This window comes from Prionailurus bengalensis, chromosome C1 (genome assembly GCF_016509475.1).
Source record: "Prionailurus bengalensis isolate Pbe53 chromosome C1, Fcat_Pben_1.1_paternal_pri, whole genome shotgun sequence".
Classification (NCBI taxonomy): Eukaryota; Metazoa; Chordata; class Mammalia; order Carnivora; family Felidae; genus Prionailurus; species Prionailurus bengalensis.
In genome coordinates, this window is record NC_057345.1 from 72,783,349 (window position 1) to 72,805,943 (window position 22,595).

At 35.1% G+C, this 22,595-nt stretch overlaps 1 protein-coding gene across 1 annotated transcript in view; it reads right to left on the reverse strand.

Moving 5' to 3' along the window:
- COL24A1 (collagen type XXIV alpha 1 chain) overlaps positions 1 to 22,595 on the reverse strand; it is a 410,068-nt gene that overhangs the window by 242,622 nt on the left and 144,851 nt on the right. The window contains exon 21 of the mRNA XM_043575479.1: positions 14,490 to 14,543. Within this exon, the coding sequence (XP_043431414.1) occupies positions 14,490 to 14,543 (54 nt within the window). The remainder of the gene's footprint in view (positions 1 to 14,489; positions 14,544 to 22,595) is intronic.

A 22,595-nucleotide genomic window follows, 5' to 3' on the forward strand; every position in this document is an offset into this window, starting at 1 on the left:
AAGGAAATCAAAGGCATCAAAATTGGCAAAGATGAAGTCAAGCTTTCGCTTTTTGCAGATGACATGATATTATACATGGAAAATCCGATAGACTCCACCAAAAGTCTGCTAGAACTGATACATGAATTCAGCAAAGTTGCAGGATACAAAATCAATGTACAGAAATCAGTTGCATTCTTATACACTAACAATGAAGCAACAGAAAGACAAATAAAGAAACTGATCCCATTCACAATTGCACCAAGAAGCATAAAATACCTAGGAATAAATCTAACCAAAGATGTAAAGGATCTGTATGCTGAAAACTATAGAAAGCTTCTGAAGGAAATTGAAGAAGATTTAAAGAAATGGAAAGACATTCCCTGCTCATGGATTGGAAAAATAAATATTGTCAAAATGTCAATACTACCCAAAGCTATCTACACATTCAATGCAATCCCAATCAAAATTGCACCAGCATTCTTCTCAAAACTAGAACAAGCAATCCTAACATTCATATGGAACCACAAAAGGCCCCGAATAGCCAAAGGAATTTTGAAGAAGAAGACCAAAGCAGGAGGCATCACAATCCCAGACTTTAGCCTCTACTACAAAGCTGTCATCATCAAGACAGCATGGTATTGGCACAAAAACAGACACATAGACCAATGGAATAGAATAGAAACCCCAGAACTAGACCCACAAACGTATGGCCAACTCATCTTTGACAAAGCAGGAAAGAACATCCAATGGAAAAAAGACAGCCTCTTTAACAAATGGTGCTGGGAGAACTGGACAGCAACATGCAGAAGGTTGAAACTAGACCACTTTCTCACACCATTCACAAAAATAAACTCAAAATGGATAAAGGACCTAAATGTGAGACAGGAAACCATCAAAACCTTAGAGGAGAAAGCAGGAAAAGACCTCTCTGACCTCAGCCGTAGCAATCTCTTACTCGACACATCCCCAAAGGCAAGGGAATTAAAAGCAAAAGTGAATTACTGGGACCTTATGAAGATAAAAAGCTTCTGCACAGCAAAGGAAACAACCAACAAAACTAAAAGGCAACCAACGGAATGGGAAAAGATATTCGCAAATGACATATCGGACAAAGGGCTAGTATCCAAAATCTATAAAGAGCTCACCAAACTCCACACCCGAAAAACAAATAACCCAGTGAAGAAATGGGCAGAAAACATGAATAGACACTTCTCTCAAGAAGACATCCGGATGGCCAACAGGCACATGAAAAGATGTTCAGCGTCGCTCCTTATCAGGGAAATACAAATCAAAACCACACTCAGGTATCACCTCACGCCAGTCAGAGTGGCCAAAATGAACAAATCAGGAGACTATAGATGCTGGAGAGGATGTGGAGAAACGGGAACCCTCTTGCACTGTTGGTGGGAATGCAAATTGGTGCAGCCGCTCTGGAAAGCAGTGTGGAGGTTCCTCAGAAAATTAAAAATAGACCTACCCTATGACCCAGCAATAGCACTGCTAGGAATTTATCCAAGGGATACAGGAGCACTGATGCATAGGGCCACTTGTACCCCAATGTTCATAGCAGCACTCTCAACAATAGCCAAATTATGGAAAGAGCCTAAATGTCCATCAACTGATGAATGGATAAAGAAATTGTGGTTTATATACACAATGGAATATTACATGGCAATGAGAAAAAATGAAATATGGCCTTTTGTAGCAACGTGGATGGAACTGGAGAGTGTGATGCTAAGTGAAATAAGCCATACAGAGAAAGACAGATACCATATGGTCTCACTCTTATGTGGATCCTGAGAAACTTGGCAGGAACCCATGGGGGAGGGGAAGGAAAAAAAAAAAAAGAGGTTAGAATGGGAGAGAGCCAAAGCATAAGAGACTGTAAAAAACTGAGAACAAACTGAGGGTTGATGGGGGGTGGGAGGGAGGAGAGGGTGGGTGATGGGTATTGAGGAGGGCACCTTTTGGGATGAGCACTGGGTGTTGTATGGAAACCAATTTGTCAATAAATTTCAGAAAAAAAAAAAATAAACAAAAAAAAAAAAAAAAAAAAAAAAAGAAAAGTAATCTACAGATTCATTGGAATCCCTGGTGAGAACTCAATGGCATTTTTTACAGATATAGAAACAACAATTCTATCATTCATATGGAACCACAAAGAACCCTCAATAGTCAAAACAATCTTGAGAAAGAAGAAAGCTAGAGGTCTCAATTTCTTGACTTCAAAATATATTGACTCGGGTCATGATCTCACGGTCTGTGAGTTCGAGCCCCACATTGGGCTCTGTGCTGACAGCTCAGAGCCTGGAGCCTGCTTCAGATTCTGTGTCTCCCTCTCTCTCTGACCCTCCCCCACTCACACTCTGTCTCTGTCTCTCTCTCAAGAATAAATAAACATTAAAAAAATTTTTAAAAAATGCTATAATAATCAAAACACTTTGGTACTGGCATAAAGACAGATATATAGACCAATGAAACAGAATAGAGTACCCAGAAATAAAACTACACACACATGGTCAAATAGTCTTTGACAAGGGTGCTATGACTACAATGGGGAAAAGATAGTCTTTTTAACAAACAGTGTTAGGAAAACTGGATATGCAAAGAATGAAATTGGATGCTTAAATTACACCGTGCATACAAATCAACTCAAAATGGATTAAACATTTAGACATAAGACTTGAAACCATAAAAGTCCTAGAAGAAAACATAGGAGACACCTCCATTATATTGGTCTTGATAATGACTTTTTGTATTTGACACAAAAACAAAGGCAACAAAAACAAAAATAGACTAATAAATACTTCTGCACAGAAAGAAAACAACCAACACAGGGAACAGGCAACTTATAGAATGAGAGAAAATATGCATAATCCATAAATATGATTGTTTAATATATAACATAATAAGGAACTCCTACAACCCAACAGCAAAAACCAAATAAGCCAATTAAAATAATGGCCAAAGGACTATAACAGAAATTTCTCCAAGTAAAACACACAAATGATTGAGTATATGTAAAATGTTCAACATCACTAACCGTTAGGGGAATGCAAATCAAAGCCACAAAGAGACATCACCTCGTAACTGTTAGAAGGACTATTACAAACAAAAAAGGAAATAAATGTTGACAAGGATGTAGAGAAATTAAAACCCGTGTGCACTGTTGGTGGGAATGTAAAAAAAAAATAGTGCAGCCATTATGGAAAACTGTGTGGAGTGCCTCCAAAAATTAAAAAATAGAACTACCATATGATACAGCCACCCCACTCCTGGGTGTTTATCTAAAAGAATTGAAAACATGGGGCACCTGGGTGGCGCAGTCGGTTAAGCGTCCAACTTCAGCCAGGTCACGATCTTGCGGTCCGTGAGTTCGAGCCCCGCGTCAGGCTCTGGGCTGATGGCTCAGAGCCTGGAGCCTGTTTCCGTTTCTGTGTCTCCCTCTCTCTCTGCCCCTCCCCCGTTCATGCTCTGTTTCTCTCTGTCCCAAAAATAAATAAACGTTGAAAAAAAAATTTAAAAGAATTGAAAACAGAATCTCAAAGAGTTAAGTGCATTCCCATGTTCAACGCAGCATTATACAATAGTCTATAGGTGGAAACAACTTAGATGCACATCAGTGGGTGAATGGATAAAGAAAATGTGGATATTTAGACTACTGGGCAATGGACTGTTATTCAGCCTTTAAAGGGAAGTAAATTCTAACATATGCTACATCATGCATGAAACTTGAAGACCTTATGTGAAGTGAAATAAGCCCATCACAGAAGAACAAACACCGTATAATTCTAGATATATGAGGTATCTAAAGTAGTGATCGTCATGAAAGCAGAAAGTAGAATGGTGGCTGCTACAGGTTGGAGGTAGAAATTCAAAGTTGCTGCTCAACAGGCATAGCCTTTCAGTCATGCAAGATAAAAATGGTCTAGCGATTTGCTGTACAACATGTGGATATAGTTAACATCATTGTACTGTACACTTAAAAATTTGTTAAGAAAGTAGACTTTATGTTATGTTTTTATCATTACAACAAAAAATCTTCTTTGGGCTTATTAGCATTTAAACTTCTCAGCTTTATATTTAAGATTTGTCACAATCTGACTCCTAACTTTTTTTTTTTTTTAAGACTGATAGGTTTACTTTTGCCCTCCATCTCTAGTTCATTTTTGTATTTATTGTATAAAGACTCTCATTCCTTGACTCTACCTGGCCAAATCCAATCCATCCATCTCAAAATCCTACTGTAAAGTTTTTCAGAAAAATGGCCATAATAGTCATTCCCTGAGCTCCTTATTGTTCATTTATATGTTGCCTAGTTATGCTTTTTTTAGCTTTTCCCATGTGGAAATCTCACACTTCCGGAAAATTACAAGTTCCTAGCAGACAGAAGACCATGTTTTAATCTTATTTACAAGTAATTTCTTAACACAATATCTTACGCATTGTACAAACTCCTAAGTATTTTTCAGCTGACTAAATGATGTCTGGAGAATAAAATGGCTAGTGTAAGAAATCTTGATTTAGCACATGAAATGTGCTCAGGGCTGAGCTGAGGTGCTCTTAGAAAACTATTCAGAGGTATGCATTTTTCTCTTACCAAGTTAGCTCACCTCTATACATATGATCACATGACATTTTCATAATTCAGTGTGAAGGTTATTTCCACATATTCTATAACATAATTTTACAAATTAAAACAGGCTTCCTATTTCTTTTCTTTTCTTTTTTTAATTTTTTTTTCAACGTTTATTTATTTTTGGGACAGAGAGAGACAGAGCATGAACGGGGGAGGGGCAGAGAGAGAGGGAGACAGAGTCGGAAACAGGCTCCAGGCTCTGAGCCATCAGCCCAGAGCCTGACGTGGGGCTCGAACTCACAGACGGCGAGATCGTGACCTGGCTGAAGTCGGACGCTTAACCGACTGCGCCACCCAGGCGCCCCCAGGCTTCCTATTTCTAATAGTAGGCTTTCTCCAAAAACTTATCAGAGATGTCATACAACAGAAAATAACAGCCTATTTTACCACCCCTAATTCCACAGCCAAAGTAACAACACAAACCATTATAGGAATAAATAAATTATTCTATTTACTGGAGAACAGAATATTTATTGGGCACTTACTTTCTGAAGTAAGCAGCAAAGGATGGTTTTTCTAATGTTATGAGATACTTGAAAGCAGATGGCCAAATCGGGTGGTTCTTAAAAAGGCTCATGAGAGTATGTTTTGTATCTATATACACACATATATATACACACACATACCCATAATGAATAGAACCATAATCAACATAAGTTTCCAATCTTAGTTTGAGGTTTTTAGTCAACTGGCAGAAAATGAAGAGAAACTAAAAGGCTTCTTTAGAGCTGTGCCAAATTGCTCTGGAAAGAACCCAACTGGCTTACAAATAGGGTAACCACGTATTTCACATAGAGTGCACATAATTGTCTTGATGACCTCCTTGAATAGCCTCAACAGGGCTTTAGTAATTGATATTGTCCCTAGTTTCCAAACAAGATATGTATATTAAAATAAATGAAGTTCTAAGATGCTTCCGTGATATTGTGTACAGAACTAAAGATCACGCTAATAGGGTCAGCATGTTTGACTCTGTTCTTCCCTTCTGTTTCTAGAAACGACTTCAATAAAAATAATGAAGCACCAAGAAGAAAAACATAAGCAGACGCTTCTTAACCTACAAAACAAAGTCCTTCTTCTTTTAAAATTTTCTGGTCCTTTTGATAAAATCATCTCTTCTGAAATGTTATTTTAAAATTCAGTAATTTTAAACAATCAATTAGTCTAGTGATGTTCCTGATGAAGCTTAAAGTTCCTGTTTATTGAATACATTTAGATAAAGTAATCCACAAAGCAATTATTACTCATTGGAAATTCAACCATTTGTATTCATTAAAAGGTCTGGTTTTCAGGGGTTTTTGTCCCACTTTTAAACAATGTAATTCTAAGACTAAAAGAAATAATGAGAAGGAAATTTTAAATATCACTATTGTAATATTGGTTGGTTTTATCAGTTGGTTTTCTTCAGTTCTATGACATTTTTCTTTACAAAACTTCAAGAGAAACAAATTTTCCAAACTGAAAAGAATTTAGAAAGCTACCTGGTTCTTCACCTAACATGAAATGCATACTTGAAAAATTAAGTTCCATTATCACTTCCTTTTAAAGTAATTCTTAATTTCCTAGAGCAGAATCTGTTTCTCATTTATCTAGGTTCTCATAGCACTTCACCAACTCTTTAATACAGCATTTCTTACAACATTTTGTGCTATTTTTATGGTATCTGTCACCAAACTGTTACCTCATCCAGGGGCGGAACCATGGTTTAGAAATCTATAATCTTTATAATCTATATAAGGGGCACCTGGGTGGTTCAGTTAGTTGGGCGGCCAACTTTGGCTCAGGTTATGATCTCGTGGTTCATGGGTTCAAGCCCCGCATCAGGCTCTGTGCTGACAGCTCGAAGCCTGGAGCCTGCTTCGGATTCTGTGTCTCCCTCTCTCTCTGCCACTCCCCTACTTGTGCTCTGTCTCTCTCTGCCTCTCAAAAAAAATAAATAAATAAATAAATAAATGTTAAAAAAAATTAACAACAACAAAAAGAAATCTTTATAATCTCACATTTACTCCTTGGTCTAACACATAAAAGAAATTCAATAGAAGTTAAATAAATGAAATACTGAGTGAATGGATAAATGCATGTGTGTATATATGCATCAAGTTCAGTTATGTAGCAGGTGAAGGGTTAAACATTATAGAAGTTATCAATTCCATTCTCTATACTACCTTTCTCTCTCAACATCCCCTCATGCTACTATTTCTATTTTTAAGTTTGGTTTACTGTGATTTCTTGATTGTTTCTACCTTGATGTCAAAGAGGAACTTCAAACGAACTATACCCAGAATGAAACTTCTTGTATTTACCATCCTCTAAACCTGCTCCTCCTAAATTTCCTATTTAAATCAATGACAACAGTAACCCAAGTAATAGTCTCAGCTTTATCCTCGAATTCTCTTTCATTTAATAAATTCCAAGTTGTATTGTTTCTATTTCCCAAATAGTGTTTAAACACAGTCATTCAATCAATCATGCATTCAGCCAATATCTATTGCATTCCTGTTATATGTTATGGACATTATTATGATTATTGTGATGTTCATAAAATCAGTTAGGCTCTTCTCTCAAAAGCTTATAGTCTAACAGAGAGATAAATCATCAGTTGTAATATATGAAGGTAAGAAGCTTTGAGATTTGAACAAGTATAATACGGTTTGGTATTCTAAACGGTTTAGCTGGAATAAGGTTTTCAGAAGAGTGATGCTTCCATCACTATATGACTATGTATGTCTGTATGATTATAGACAATAGAGTTAGACAGGGTAGGTTATAAAGAACCTTGCATAAAAAGTAAAGAAGTGCAAGCCTTAACCTGGAAGCGTGGAGATCACTGAAGGAATAAGCACAAGGATGCCATGATAAGATCTATACTTTACAAACATTATTCCATCATCTACTCAGAAGCAGATTTGAAGAAATGCCAGACTGGAGGCTGGAAGAACAAATGAAGGATTATTACTAATGCTGGTGAAAAGTAAAAAGGGCCTGAGCTACAACATTGGCAGTGAAAATGGTTTTAAGTGCAAAGGGGAAATTTTGATTCAAGAGAGAGATCAGTGTAAAGGTAGGTGATAACTGATGGCATGAGGTTGTTCAGTAGTTGAGGAGAGGTTTTGCTGCAAAACATGTGTGGGACTTGAATACAGAGAAAGAGGAGGAATATTTCTTCCATAGAGACAGAAAAAAAGGGAGAAACATTGCTGTATATATGGAAACTTTGTAGGTGGCCAATAGGGTTGCCAGATAAAATACAGGATGCCCAGTTAAGTTTGAATTTCATGCAAACAACGAATAGCTTTTAGTGTAAGAGTGTTCCACATATTACACTTCCATCCTCTCACAAGCTTCCTTTTCCTGAATGCCATACATCTCCCTTGTCTGGATGCAAATCCTACTCATTCATCATGTCAGCTCAAGTGCTACCTTCTCCGCACAGTTCCCTATTCCATTACTTGCCAGACTGGAGGCTGGTATTACAAACTGAATATTATTCATATGGTTATTATAAAAGTTTTCTTGCAGATCTTTCTCTAGATTGTAAGTCTTTTGAAAGTAAGGATCAATACTTTTCATCTTTGTGGATAGTCTAGCACAGTGGCTTATATGAAAGGCAATCAATAAATATTGGCTGATTGAATGCTCTATTTCAGATCTTTATAATTCTTTTCTAGCTTTTACGAGTTCATCTCCTTGCCTTCACTTTCCCTCCTATTTAAGCCCTCCTCCATGCTGACTGATATATTTTTAAAACATAAATCACCCAGGACACTTTACTACTTAAATATCTTTGATTGCTTCATGATGCCCATGAATAAAGTAGAAACACTTTAGCATGGTATTGAATGTTTTCCACAATTTCGTCCCAAAGCTAAGTGGTTAAGAACTGGGTTAGAATCCTGGCAAAGTCACTTGATAGTTATGTGACAGCAATAACTAAACCATCTGTAAAATGGAGATAATACTTAGCTTATAATGCTATTGTGAAGATAAAATGAGATATGTGTAAGACATTTACTATATATAGTACTGTAGTATTTGACACTATAGTACACTAACAAATACAGCTATTATTATCCTTTTGAAATGGACAGATCATTTCTTGTGCAAGAAACAAGATGACTTTTTATATAACTTTCTTAGAGGCCAACAATTCTACCTATGTTATTCTTGCTGAATAATAACTGAGAAAAGAAAAATATTTAGGTTTGTCTTTATACTTTAAAGTGTCTTAATTGAACAGAAATCTTTATTCCCTAAAGGAAAATAAGTCCTATGATTGCATGTCAAAATTTATTGTCAAGACCATGCATTCTGCATTTTTTTCATTATCTTACAAAAATTATAGGAGGATTATAAAGTTTCAATGCTCTATTGATCTCGATTAATCTAAAATTCATGGTAAATATCTAGGAAATTTTATAATAAAACCACACCCAACAAACCTTATTTAATGCATTTAAGCCTCAGTGGTAGTTTTTAACACCTGTCACAAATACAATGTCCTCCACAAATATGTGCAGTTAAAACAGATCATGGTCAGTATGGGATATTTTGGATATAGTTATTAAATTATTAAATTAAATATGAATTAAAGAGTAGTATTCCAGTTTATAATATTAAGTCCTCAAGAGGCTTAATTAGAAATAATTTCATTGGTGAATAGTTATGAATAGTCAAAATTATATCCACACTACCAAATATAATAAAACTTGAGATTCAAATTTCTTATCTATCCTAGATCATTTTACCAAAACATATATTCATGTGTCAACACTAAAAAATACACTGTTTTTAACCTTGAGACAATGATAATTTCTATTTAATACAAAATTTTTCATTTTCTCAAATATTTTTCCTCTCTATACATGTACACTTTAACAAGTCAATTAAATCAAATGCTTTACACTATCTCTATCTTTATCCCTCTTCCATATTGGTTATTTGTTTGAGTACTGAATTACTACTGACTAAGTTAGGGAAAGGAGGAGGAGAATAAAGCCACGTGGAAATCCCCCTCCCATGTTCTCTATCTTCTTTCATATTGTACAGATGAGGCTGTTAGCAGGACTGAAAGCTCCCTGGAACTTCAGCCTTATGAAGAAATGTGAGCTGGGCCCTTTTAGCTACTTTAACCTTTTACTAGTCTAAATATTCCTAAAGTTTCCAAACAAAGCTTGGAAGGCTAGGAAATCACAAATTTAAAAACAAACCTAATTTCTTTAGAAGTGGTTTTTTTCTCTCGTTGTTACACACCTAGTTGACAGAATTACAAAAGCAGCAAGAGAAAAACAGCTTGTTATATACAAGGAAAGTCCCCTAAGACTATCAGCAGATTTTTCAGCAGAAACTTTCCAAGCCAAAAGGCAGAGACATAATATATCCAAACTGCTGAAAGGCAAAAAACCAACCAAGAATACTCTACTAGTAAGATTATCATTCAGAATCAAAGCAAAGATAAAGAGTTTTCCAGACAAGCAAAAGCTAAAGGAGTTCATTACTACTAAAGTAGCCTTACAAGAAATGTGAAAAGTACTTCTTTAAGTTGAAAAGAAAGAGCATTAATTAATAGCATGAAAACATATGAAAGTATAAATCTCACTAGTAAAGGTCAATATACAGCAAGGTAGTAGATTATTATAAAACTACTATGAAGGTTAAAAGACAAAAGTAGTAAAACTAACCATAATAGTTAAGGGACACACAATATAAAGAGATGTAAACTGTGATGTCAGAAAAATAAAATAAAATGTGGGAGGTAGTAAAAATGTAGACTTTTAGAATTTGACCAAATTTAAGTTGCTATCAACTTAAAATAAACCATTATGTGTATACGTATATGATGTTAAACGTGAGCCTTATGTTACCCAAAAAGCAAAATCCTATACTAGACATACAAAAGACAATAAGAAAGGAATCTAAGCACAATACTAAATAGTCATAAAAACACAGGGTAAGAGAGCAAGATAAAGGAACAGAGAAGAACTACAAAACATCCAGAAAACAATGAACAATAGGCAACACATACCTATCAATAATTATTTTCAATGTAAATGGACTAAATATTCCAATCAAAAGACATAGAGTAGTTGAATGGATAAATAAACAAGACCAATCTATGTACTGCCTATAAGAGATTCACCTCAGGTCTAAAGATGCACATGGGTTGAAAGTAAAAGGAATGCAAATGCAAATGAAAAGAAAGTTGGAATAGTAATACCTATATAAGACAAAACAGACTTTAAAACAAAGACTGTAGGTGTACCTGGGTGGCTCAGTTGGTTAAGTGGCCAACTCTTGATTTCAGCTCAGGTCATGATCTCATGGTTCATGAGTTTGAGCTCTGCATTGGGCTCTGCACTCACAGTGCAGAACCTGTATTGGAACTTCTGTCTCTCTCTTTCTGGCCCCCTCCCTCTCATGCTTTCTCTCTCTCTCTCTCAAAAATAAACATTCACAAAATTTAAAAATTAAAACAAAGACCGTAACAAAAGAATAGCATTACGTAGTGATAAAAGGGTCAATCCAAGAAGAGTATATAACATTCATAAATATTTATGCACCCAACATAGAAGCACCTGAATTTATAAAGTAAATATTAACAGACAAAAAGGGAGCAATTGATACTAATGCAATAATAGCAGGAAACTTTAACATACCACTTACATCAATGGATATATCATTCAGACAGAAAATTAATAAGGAAACATTGTCCTTAAAAAACACATTAGATCACAGGGACTTAATAGATGTATACAGAACATTTCATCCAAAAAATGTGAACTACATATTCTTTTCAAGTGCATGTGGAACATTCCCCAGGACAGGTCACTTATTAGACTATAAAATAGGTTTCATAAATTCAAGAAGATTGAAATCATGTCAAACTTCTTTTCTGACTATAACAACATGAAATTAGAAATCAATTACAAGGAAATGAGAAAAACACAAACACATAGAGACTAAACAACATGATACTAGACCACCAATGGGTCAACAAATAAATCAAAGAGGAAATAAAAAAAATACCTTGAGACAAATGAAAACAGAAATCTTTGAAATAACTCTCCAAAATCTATGGAGCACAGCAAGAGCAGTTCTGAGAGGGAAGTCCATAGCAATACAGGATTACCACAAGAAACAGGAAAAATCCCAAATAAACAATCTACATTTATACCTGACAGAACTAGAAAATAAACAATGAAAGTCCAAAGCTAACAGAAGGAAAGAAACATTAAAGATCAGAGTGGAAATAAATGAAGTAGAGAAAACAATAAAAAAGATCAATGAAACTAAAAGCTGGTTCTTTGAAAAGGTAAAAAAAAAATTGATAAATCTCTAGTAAGACTCATCATAAAAAGAGAGAGAGAGAGAGGGCCCAAATGAAATCAGAATAAAAGAGGAGAAGTTACAACTGACAATACAAAAATACGAAGAATCATAAGAGACTACCACAATTATACACCAACAAATCGGAAAACTTAGAAGAAATAGATATTCCTAGGAACACACAACCTTCCAAGAAATAAAAAAAAATGTTAATAGACAGAATTAAAAGTGATAAAATTAAATCAGTAGTTTAAAAACTCCCCAACTAACAAAAGTCTAGGACTAAGTGGTTACATAGGTGAATTTGACCAAACATTTAAATAATAGTTAGTACCTATCCTTCTCAAATTATTCCAAAAAAATAAAGAGGAAGGAATACTTCCAAATCCATTTTACAAGGCCTGCAGTACTCTGATACCAAAACTAGACAGAAACAACACAAAAGAGAAACTTATAGGCCAGTAAACCTGATGAATAGCATTGCAAAAATCCTCAACAAAGTATTAGCAAACTGAATTCAACAATACATTAAAAGAATCATACACCATGATCAGTAGAATTTATTCAAGGAATGCAAGGATGGTCAACATCCATAAATCAATTATGTAATACACTGTGTCACCAAAACAAAGAATAAAAATAATATGATCATCTCAATGGATGCAGAAAATCGTTTAACAAAATTCAGCATCTACTTATGATAAAAACTCTCAACAAAGTGAGTATAGAAGGAATATATATATATATATATATATATATATATAGGCCAATATAACAAAGGCCATTTATGACAAACCCATAGCTAACATCATACTCAATGGTAAAAAGCTGCAAGATTTTCCTTTAAGATCAGGAATAAGGCAGGGATGCCCATTCATACCACTTTTACTCAAAACAGTACTAGAAATCCTGGTCAGAAGAGTCAGGTAAGAAAAAGAAATAAAAGTATCCACAATGGAAAGGAAGAAGTAAAACTGTCACTATTTGAATATGACATGATACTGTATACCGCAAACCCTACAGATGCTACCAAAAATCTATTAGAACTAATAAATGGATTCAATAAAGTCACAGGATACAAAATTAAGGTACAGAAATCTATTGCATTTACATAAACTAATGACAAGCTATCAGAGAAATTAAGAAAACACTCCCATTTATAATTGCATCAAAAAGAATAAAATACCTAGAAATATATTTAACCAAGAAGTGAAGGGCCTGTCCTCTGAAAAGCATAAGACATTGTTGAAAGAAATTAAAGACAACCCATATAATAGAAAAGATTTTTCTGCTCATGGATTGGAAGATTTAATATTGTTAAAATTTCCATGCTATCCAAAGCAACCCACAGATTCACTGAAATCCCTATCAAAATACCAATGGAGGGGTGCCTGGGTGGCGCAGTCGGTTAAGCGTCCGACTTCAGCCAGGTCACGATCTCGCGGTCCGTGAGTTCGAGCCCCGCGTCGGGCTCTGGGCTGATGGCTCAGAGCCTGGAGCCTGTTTCCGATTCTGTGTCTCCCTCTCTCTCTGCCCCTGCCCCATTCATACTCTGTCTCTCTCTGTCCCAAAAATAAATAAACGTTGAAAACAAAAATTAAAAAAAAAATACCAATGGCATATTTCACAGAACTAGAAGGAAGAATCCCATAATTTGTATGGAACCACAAAATGATGAATATCCAAACCGTCTTGAAAAGAAGAACAAAGCTAGAGATACTAAGCTGATTCCCTTTCTCTTTTTATCTTATTTTTCCTTCCCTTCCCTTCCCTTATGTTCATCTAGTTTTGTTTTTTCTTAAGTTCCACATATGAGTGAAATTGTATGGTGTCTTTCTCTGACTGACTTATTTCACTTAGTATACCCAAATCATCCCTGTTGGAGGCAAACCACAAAAGACTCTTAAATACAGAGGAGAAACTGAGGGTTTCTGGAGGGGTGTTAGGCTAAATGGGTGATGGGTACTTGTTGGGATGAGCTCTGGGTGCTACATGTAAGTGATGAATCATTAAATTATATTCCTGGAATCATTATTACACTATATGTTAACTAACCTGGATTTAAATAAATAAAAAAAATAAGTTCTCTGATTTCAAACTACACTACAAAGCTATGGTAATCAAAACAGTATGGTACTTGCATAAAACAGACATACAGATCAATAGAATAGAGGACCAAAAGAACAACCAAACATGAAAACAATTCCTGATTACCTTGAAATAAGTTGTACAGTTTATTAAACGCAGCTGAGAAAGTTCAAAATATCCAGACATGTTGTGATATTCCTAAAGTCTTCTTTTATCCATTCGCTGAGATTTGAGATTAGAAAACACTCTTTCTCTCTGTCTCTCCATATATATATGTATTATATATTAGCAAAGTATTAGCAAACTGAATAAAAATATAGTATATATAGTATATATATATATATATATATATATATATATATATATATATAGTATATATATATACATATATATATATCCAAAATAAGAATGAATATATATATATATATATATATGTTTTTTGTGTTTTTTTTTTTACCTTAGATCCTTCAGGGCCATTTTGTCCAGGAATCCCAATATCTCCTGGAAAACCCTAGGGAACATAAAAAATATAGAGAGTTTACTCAATCGCCATTACTGTAATTCTAGTAAGCATTTGAAAATTTCCTTTGCCATTCTTTCATGCCCATTTAAAGTAATTTATACTGCTCAAAAAGTTAATATTAAAGGTTAATTATTGCACAGTTGTTTAACACCGGAATACAGAACTGACAAAGTGTTACGTCCCTTCTAAGAACTCTCACGCCATCTTGGAGTCCTGTAAGGTCACTTAATGTAGTGTTTTGACTTCTATTATTTTCCTCATCAGATTGTAAACTCCTTGAGGCAGTTTTATGTCTTAAGAACTATTATATTCTCAGCAACTATTATATTCTTGACAACCTGGCACATAGTAAGTGCTAAAAAAAGTTATTTTGTTGTTGTTGTCATTGTTGAGTGACTGATTTGCTTCTTTTGGGGGAAAAAAAAGACATGTCTGATGGCTACTTCTGGCCCCTGGGCACTGGCTTACAACCACTGGTTCAGAATATCCCCATGGATAATTCATAGTTCCTGTCCATCCTCCAGATGAGTCTGAAACATCTTCTCATTCCAGGAAGCAAAAAGACTATAAAAGGTATCAAATCTAGAGTTATGTGAAGAGCTCTGAGGGAGCTTGAAGAGGATCCCACTGGGCAGATATGGGATAATATGAACTTCAATAAGGTAAGAATTGCAATGGATTGAAACATATCAAATATTTTTGCTATTCACAAGTTCATAATGATACAACAATTAAAGAACTGCCCTCTTTTAGAGGATTAAAGGAAGCCAACTCATTATTTTGAAAACTGGTAAAGAAAGGTGAAGAATCAAGCATTTACTCTACTTTTCCCATGTATACTGTGCCACTACTAACCAAACAGTGGACAAGGGGATGTATTCAGCCAACAAATAAAAAAGAAATGATACAGCAAAAATATCTGTATTTTGCAATCTTCTAATGATTTAATACATCTGGGCATTTGAGTCATCAACTGGTACTAATATCATTAAAACAAAGCGATAACTAGACATTATGTACTTTCTGATGAAAGAACACAGTATCACCTGTAGTCCCACCAAAAATAAATAAGCAAAACTGAATATGGTCAGGCCTCTCTATGTGACTACCCAGGTCACATGACAGGGGATCTTCAACAGCTAAATTGTAAGGGGGAAAAGGGAAATGAAAAGAGAGCTTGTAAGCTGAAAGACATAGCCATAAAATAAGCTTAAACTATAGTTTTAAAAGATGCATACTTGAGTGATCAACCATAAAAGAAAAAAGAACTGCTAACTTTTGGGAGGAGAGAAAGGCTTGTGGTTGTGTTTGGTGTAACTATAAATGGGATTGTTTTCTTAATTTTCTCTTTCTCATAGCTCATTATTAGAGTACAGAAACATCACCAATTTTGTATATCAATTTTGTGTACTTTCTTAATAGAAATAGTCTAATCAATTTTTATCAAAAAGCAGAAACTGAATTGGCTTTAAAAATAATAAGTGAAAACATATCCTCTATTTTCAGACTTCTCACATCTGTTTACTGTCTTGAGAAGAGTGACTCAGCATTCTCTCCAGTAAAACCAATGTTTTATTACTCTCTAATCACTAAAGGCTGGAGACAAATTCGCATGCATTTTCTTACAGCAAAACCTGGGAACTAAAGTACTAGCAGATTCGATTAGTATCCTGGGAAATCATAAGGGTAAAATATGGCCATTCTTATTTTGGCACTAGTTAGAAGTTTAGAAGCTAGAGTGTCCTAATATAGTTAAAGTACATCATGATCTATGGCATATAGTGAGCACTTCAGTATTTCTTTGATAAGAGTTATGAAGTCTCTGTTTTCTACTGAAATATACAGTCTTCCCAGTTAAAAATGGTAAATGGATAAACAATCCACAAATAATTAAATCCAATGGGTAAGTTAATTATGGTATATCAGAAAATGAAATAACCTGGATGTGGCAACTTGGATGTAACTCCAACGTGTTATACTAAGTAAAAGAAGCCAGACCAAAAGAAAGTATACATTATATGAGTTCATTTATACAAAAACTTTAGAAAAATGCAAATTTATCTATAGTGACAAAAAGCAGATCACTGGTAGCCTAGAAAGGGTAGGGGCAGGAAGGTCAGAGAGAGGGATTACAAAATGTAAATAAGGAAATTGTTGAGTTTGACAGATATGTTGGCTATCTTGATCTTGGTGATGATTTTGTGTTATACATACACACAAAAAATGTGATTAAATCATGCAATTTAAATATATGCAGCTTACTTATGTCAAATATACCTCAATAAAGCTGTAACAACAACAAAAAAGGTAATTGTGTTTTGGCAGGAAACAGTCTGTAATGATTTGAAGAACTCTAGAGAGAAAATATAATTTATTCATTGAACTTGTCCCCAGATCAAATCAGTGAAGTTCAGATTTTGGATTGTTTTGAAAGTAATAGCATATTCAATTATAATAACTGGCTGAAAATAAAGTATATGTTTTGAGAAGTTTATACTTTCCTGATATTTTATAAAGTAGCTTTAAAATACTCTTGTTATAGACAATAGCATCACTTAGGGCACTTAACTCTCATAAAATTTTCAAATTTTCATTGATTTTTATACTCATTGTGCTTTAAATATACAATAACACAATACAGTTGACTTAAATTTATCTTCTTAGTAGTTTATAAGTCTGAACAAAGTAGAAATGAATACATTCTTAGAAAAACAGTCATATTAAAACAAGATGAAATTAATAAATCATTCAAGATAGGGCAACACATAAGTTATGGATTCCTAAAGGGCAAAGTTACTCAAAGCCTAGTCTGCTGTCAGCATACTGTATATTCAATAAAAAGTCAATAGCTTAAAGTAATGACTAAATTAACAATGAATTGTTTGAATACTTGTATTTTTTAAAAAAAATTTTTTTTAACGTTTATTTATTTTTGAGACAGAGAGAGACAGAACATGAGCAGGGGGAGGAGCAGAATGAGAGGGGGACACAGAATCCGAAGCAGGCTCCAGGATCCGAGCTGTCAGCACAGAGCCCGACGGGGGGCTCGAACTCCCGGACCGCGAGATCGTGACCTGGCTGAAGTTGAACGCTTAACCAACTGCGCCACCCAGGCGCCCCTGAATACTTGTATTTTTAATTTTGCAATTTCCAAGTTATTTTTTGTTTAAAAACAAACAAAAAACTACCCTCCCCCAAACCCAACTATCATAGCTTCTATGGATAGGATTGCAATTTTGCATATGCAAGCAAGAAAGAATGCAGCCAGAGGGAGAGAGGTTCTGTAGGGGAGCATTTCATTTGAGACATGGATCCAAAAAACAATCATAAGGTTTTATTCTTTAACATTTGTGGATGAACATGTCATGTCAGTAATATGGTGAGTCCAAGTAAAAAAGTAATTAAAAAAAAAGGATTAAAATGACCTTTGCTGAGTGAGAATAATCCATGCAAAAATTAATGCCAAAAAAAATATTTGACAGGGCAGAAGTAATAAATTCACTTTCCAAGTAAACTATAGAAACTAAACTTTAGCACAGGGCAGCATGTAACTGCAGACTGAGGAACTGTTCTGTCTTCTGGGAAAACCACAAACAGAAAATATGCACTTCTGGAAAAATAAAGGCAAAATAAGAAATTCATCTAGGTATATGGCTTTCTTTCACTCTCTTTTGCTGTTTTAGAATGAAAATACTGTCAAAAACAGTCTTTTTTCATTATGATATCATTGAAAATCTTTGCAAATGATTACTGCTATTCATATATTTTCGCTTTAGCCATTCTATATTTTTGAGTAGTAAATATAGCACAGCTGAATTCCATATATATGTAGCATTCTAAAAACTCAGCAGAGAAAATCCAGAAACAAAGACAATGAAAATTCCTTATAACACAAGGAATTCCTTATATACTCTCTGAATGACTTTTTAAATAAGACTTTAAATATTAGCAGTATGTTTGAAGTCACTCTTAAAAGAACCTACAAAGTCAATTGCAAAGTCCACTTGTATTTTACTGAAATCCACACAAACCATACCAAACTTACAAATTTAAGATAAACAATTTCGACCATTGTTTGATCCTTAGGTTTGGATAACCTATGGTGACAAAAAGCAGGTCAGGGAAGAGAGGATCATGAGAAACAGAAAGGAAGTCACAAAGGTGAACAAAGAAATTTTGGGTTTTGATGGATGTGTTCACTATTTTGATCGCGGTGATGGTTTCATGAGTTACACATATGTCAGAAATTATCAAATTGTACAACTTAAATAAATATAGTTTGCTATATGTCAACTACACCTCAATAAAACTGTAAAGCAAAAAGGTAATTGATACTGGGTATTTTTAGATAATCACTGCCCTTTGGTAGACAACACTCTGCAATTATTTGAAGACCCTTAGAAAACCTGTCCCCAGATAAAAATCAGGTAAGCTCAGATTTCAAATTGTTTTGGAGGTAATAACATGACTATGATTTTATACTTACCTTTGGATAAGTATCATTTCAGGTACTCCATTTCTATATATTTGATTCATGTAGAATTATTATGAGTGTCTTTATTAATTAAAGAGTATCAATTTATTCATTCAACATGTTACTATGTATCAGCCATTGTTCTTGGCATTGAACATATACTAGAGAACAAAAATATTCCTTGGTATCATAGAATGTATATTCTGGAGACTCTTTATCTCAGATTCTCCCTTTTTCAGTGTGTGTAAGTTTGTGGCAAGGGGTGGGAAGTTAGGTGATTTAAAAGCTGATTTATATTGTTATGAGGAACTGGTGTATATTGATTTCCTACTTTTGTTCCAAATGCACAGCTATAGTCCTGGGCCACTCTATTTTGTTTCCTGTTCTTTAGTGTCTCCAAGCGGAATGAATATTGAGGCTACTTTGTTTCTTTCTAAAATGAATCTGATTATTTGACACTCACACCTATATTTAGGCCTCAGGGAAAAGAATGCACTTTACTCCAAAAACCTGGCCTTGGAGCTATAAGCAATACTTGATCAATATATTAGCTTATCTTCCTTTGGAGAATGGAGAGTATATTTTCAACTGTATGGGTGGCTGTACCATGTTACTAGAGGCATTTTGAAAACTGTATAAGTGGGTGCAATGGTACATGTAGATACTGGGCATCAAAGATGTAACATGTAGAGGGCATCTTCTTTTTTATCTGCTCACCGTCTCTTTAGGAAAATACTCTTCCCCAATTTGCAGTCCATGTGCTTCTGGTCCCCATCCCAATTTCCAGGGGTAAGTAAATAGCCCAAATCTTGCCAATTACAGTATTCCATCCCCATGAGTACTGTGATTGATTTAAAGATGATCATGTACTCCAAGCGAGATTGGCTGGAATCTACCTTAGAATATTTGCTGGAGTTATAAAGAAAGAAGAATGCTTTCTTTTTGCTAAGATTGCTAACTGTGAGGGAAATATAAGCCTAGAGTTGCCAAGGGCCATATTTTCCACAATGTGTTCCTATGAATGAAGCTAACAGACATAAGTAAAGCTAATAAGTGGAGACTGTCCTGATTATATTCATCAAATTCCTGTATTTGGCCAAATGTCTAGGCATAGATACTGCTGGATTTCCTGATTACATTAGCCAATCCTGAATTTTGCTTAAAACTGTTTGAGGTAGGGGAGCACCTGGGTGGCTCAGTTAGTTAAATGTCTGATTTCAACTCAGGTCATCATCTCATTGTTCATGAGTTCGAGACCCAAATTAGGCTCTGCACTGACAGCGTGGAGCTTGCTTGGGATTCTCTCTCTCGCCCTCTCTCTGCCCTTCCCCACTCACTCTCTTTTTCCCCTCAAATAATAAATAAACTTAAAAAAACTTTTTGAATTATGTTTTGTCATTTTTAATGGAAGTAGAATTGACTAAAAAACTGAATTATTTGTAGTTTTATTTATTTTTTTATTTTTTATTTTTATTTATTTTTGGGACAGAGAGAGACAGAGCATGAACGGGGGAGGGGCAGAGAGAGAGGGAGACACAGAATTGGAAACAGGCTCCAGGCTCCGAGCCATCAGCCCAGAGCCCGACGCGGGGCTCGAACTCACGGACCGCGAGATCGTGACCTGGCTGAAGTCGGACGCTTAACCGACTGTGCCACCCAGGCGCCCCTATTTGTAGTTTTAAAATACACATAGCTTCCTTTTATACCTCTGCTGTAATACCCTTGCCCTCTGTTTCTATTTGATAAGTCGGAACTATTTCATCAAGTCTTTGCTCAAGCAACCATACTTCTTGGAAGTCTCCTTTAACTCACTGCCCAGGTTCCTTCATCATATAATTGGTTGCCAACTCAAATATAACATGATCTGTGAAGCTTTTCATGGTTTCCCTTAGCCAGAATCAGTAGCTTGTTCCTTTATATTCCTATAGAACTCTGTTAATATGGCTATTTAGTAGTAATCACACTATACTGTAATTAAGGGTTTGTTTCTTTATTCCAATAAAATGTGAGCTCATGGAGAAAAATAAATGTATCTTACTCATCTCTATATCTCTAATATTTAACTTAACATGTTGCTAGCGACAATTCTCCATGGTCTCTCGTATTTTTGCACATTATACAAACGAGATGTTAATTATTCATTGTTCCAATCTATATTTTCAGGGATTTTTGTATAGTAAAGATGGCTATAGAATCTCCCTCTGTAGCAAAAGGCAGGAATATAAACTTCCATATAATAATAATATTTCTGGAATACATTTATTTTTTTAAATAACTGACCATTATAAAAGATTCAGTTTCTCTAAGTTCAAAGTTCCTCTTATGTAATATAACCACTGCTTATGTAAATGTCATCTAGCCCTCTTTGCATCACCCTGTGAGAAGGCTCAGAAAATCAGAGCAAAAATACTGATACTCTGGACATTGCTATTGCTAAGAATAATAAACAGTCCTTTGTCTCTGTCCCATGAGTTTCGTGTCTTCTAATAGAATCTGTGAAACTCTCAGTCTAATTTGTTGGCTTGGATATAGGATAAAATTTCAGATTCTTCACAGTCTCTGACAGTTCTGATGATGAGAATGGGATACAAATGGAGACACAGCTTTCTGGAAGAGGAAGTGTGAGGGCCTTACCAGGTGATTAATGGGATTTGAGGGAAGTCCCTGGGAATAGGCAGTGAGCATGTTAACCAAATTTTATAGTGAACCAGGTAATAAATGGGTCTCTACTTTATTGCCTGCTAAGAGGAGCAACTTGGGGAGATGGGTGTAGGCCAAGTACTGGGAACCAAAAGTATTTTCAAAGACGGTTGCCTTAGTTGTTGCTAATTCTCCTTGGAGTGGAAAGACTTCCTCATCAACCTGGTAAACAGCCTCAGGCCCACCTCAATGTAACTACAGTAGTAAGTACTATTAGTGACAGCAACTAACAGTACTAAGATTCAACCTGGGTAGGCAGAAGATTCTGTCCCCTTTCAGACAGCAGTTATGGAACCTCCCACCTGAGTTTGAAAGGAGAGAAATTTGTGATCATTACTGGAAGCAACCAGGAAAATCAATAAAACTTTGGCTGGTTCACGTGAGAGATGAGGGGATGGGTTCCATATACAAGAATTGTGATAATAAACTTGACTATCTAGCTACTAGAAGTCTCTGCCTTGATACCACTTTGAATCGAAGGACTTATGCAATTTGGCACCAACCTAGTTTTACAACCTTATCTATTACTCTATACCAACACATGGAATCTGCATCAGCTAGCCAGTTTCATTCATTATTCTGTAAATCCACAATGCATATTACCTAGGATCTGTTTATGTGATTTACCCTGCCTGGAATGCCCTCCCCTTTTCCTACCATTTACTCATCAACAATCTAATTCAAGATCCATCTTTTCCATGAACCTGTCCCTTATCCTTCCATCTCCTGGTAATCTCTCTCTACTAACACTGAACTATATAATGCTACTTATTTAATTCTTACATGATGCCTTTACTGTTATCTAAAAGTATTTGTATATATCTTATTTATCCCAAGTAGACTGTAAATTGACACAAATTATGAAC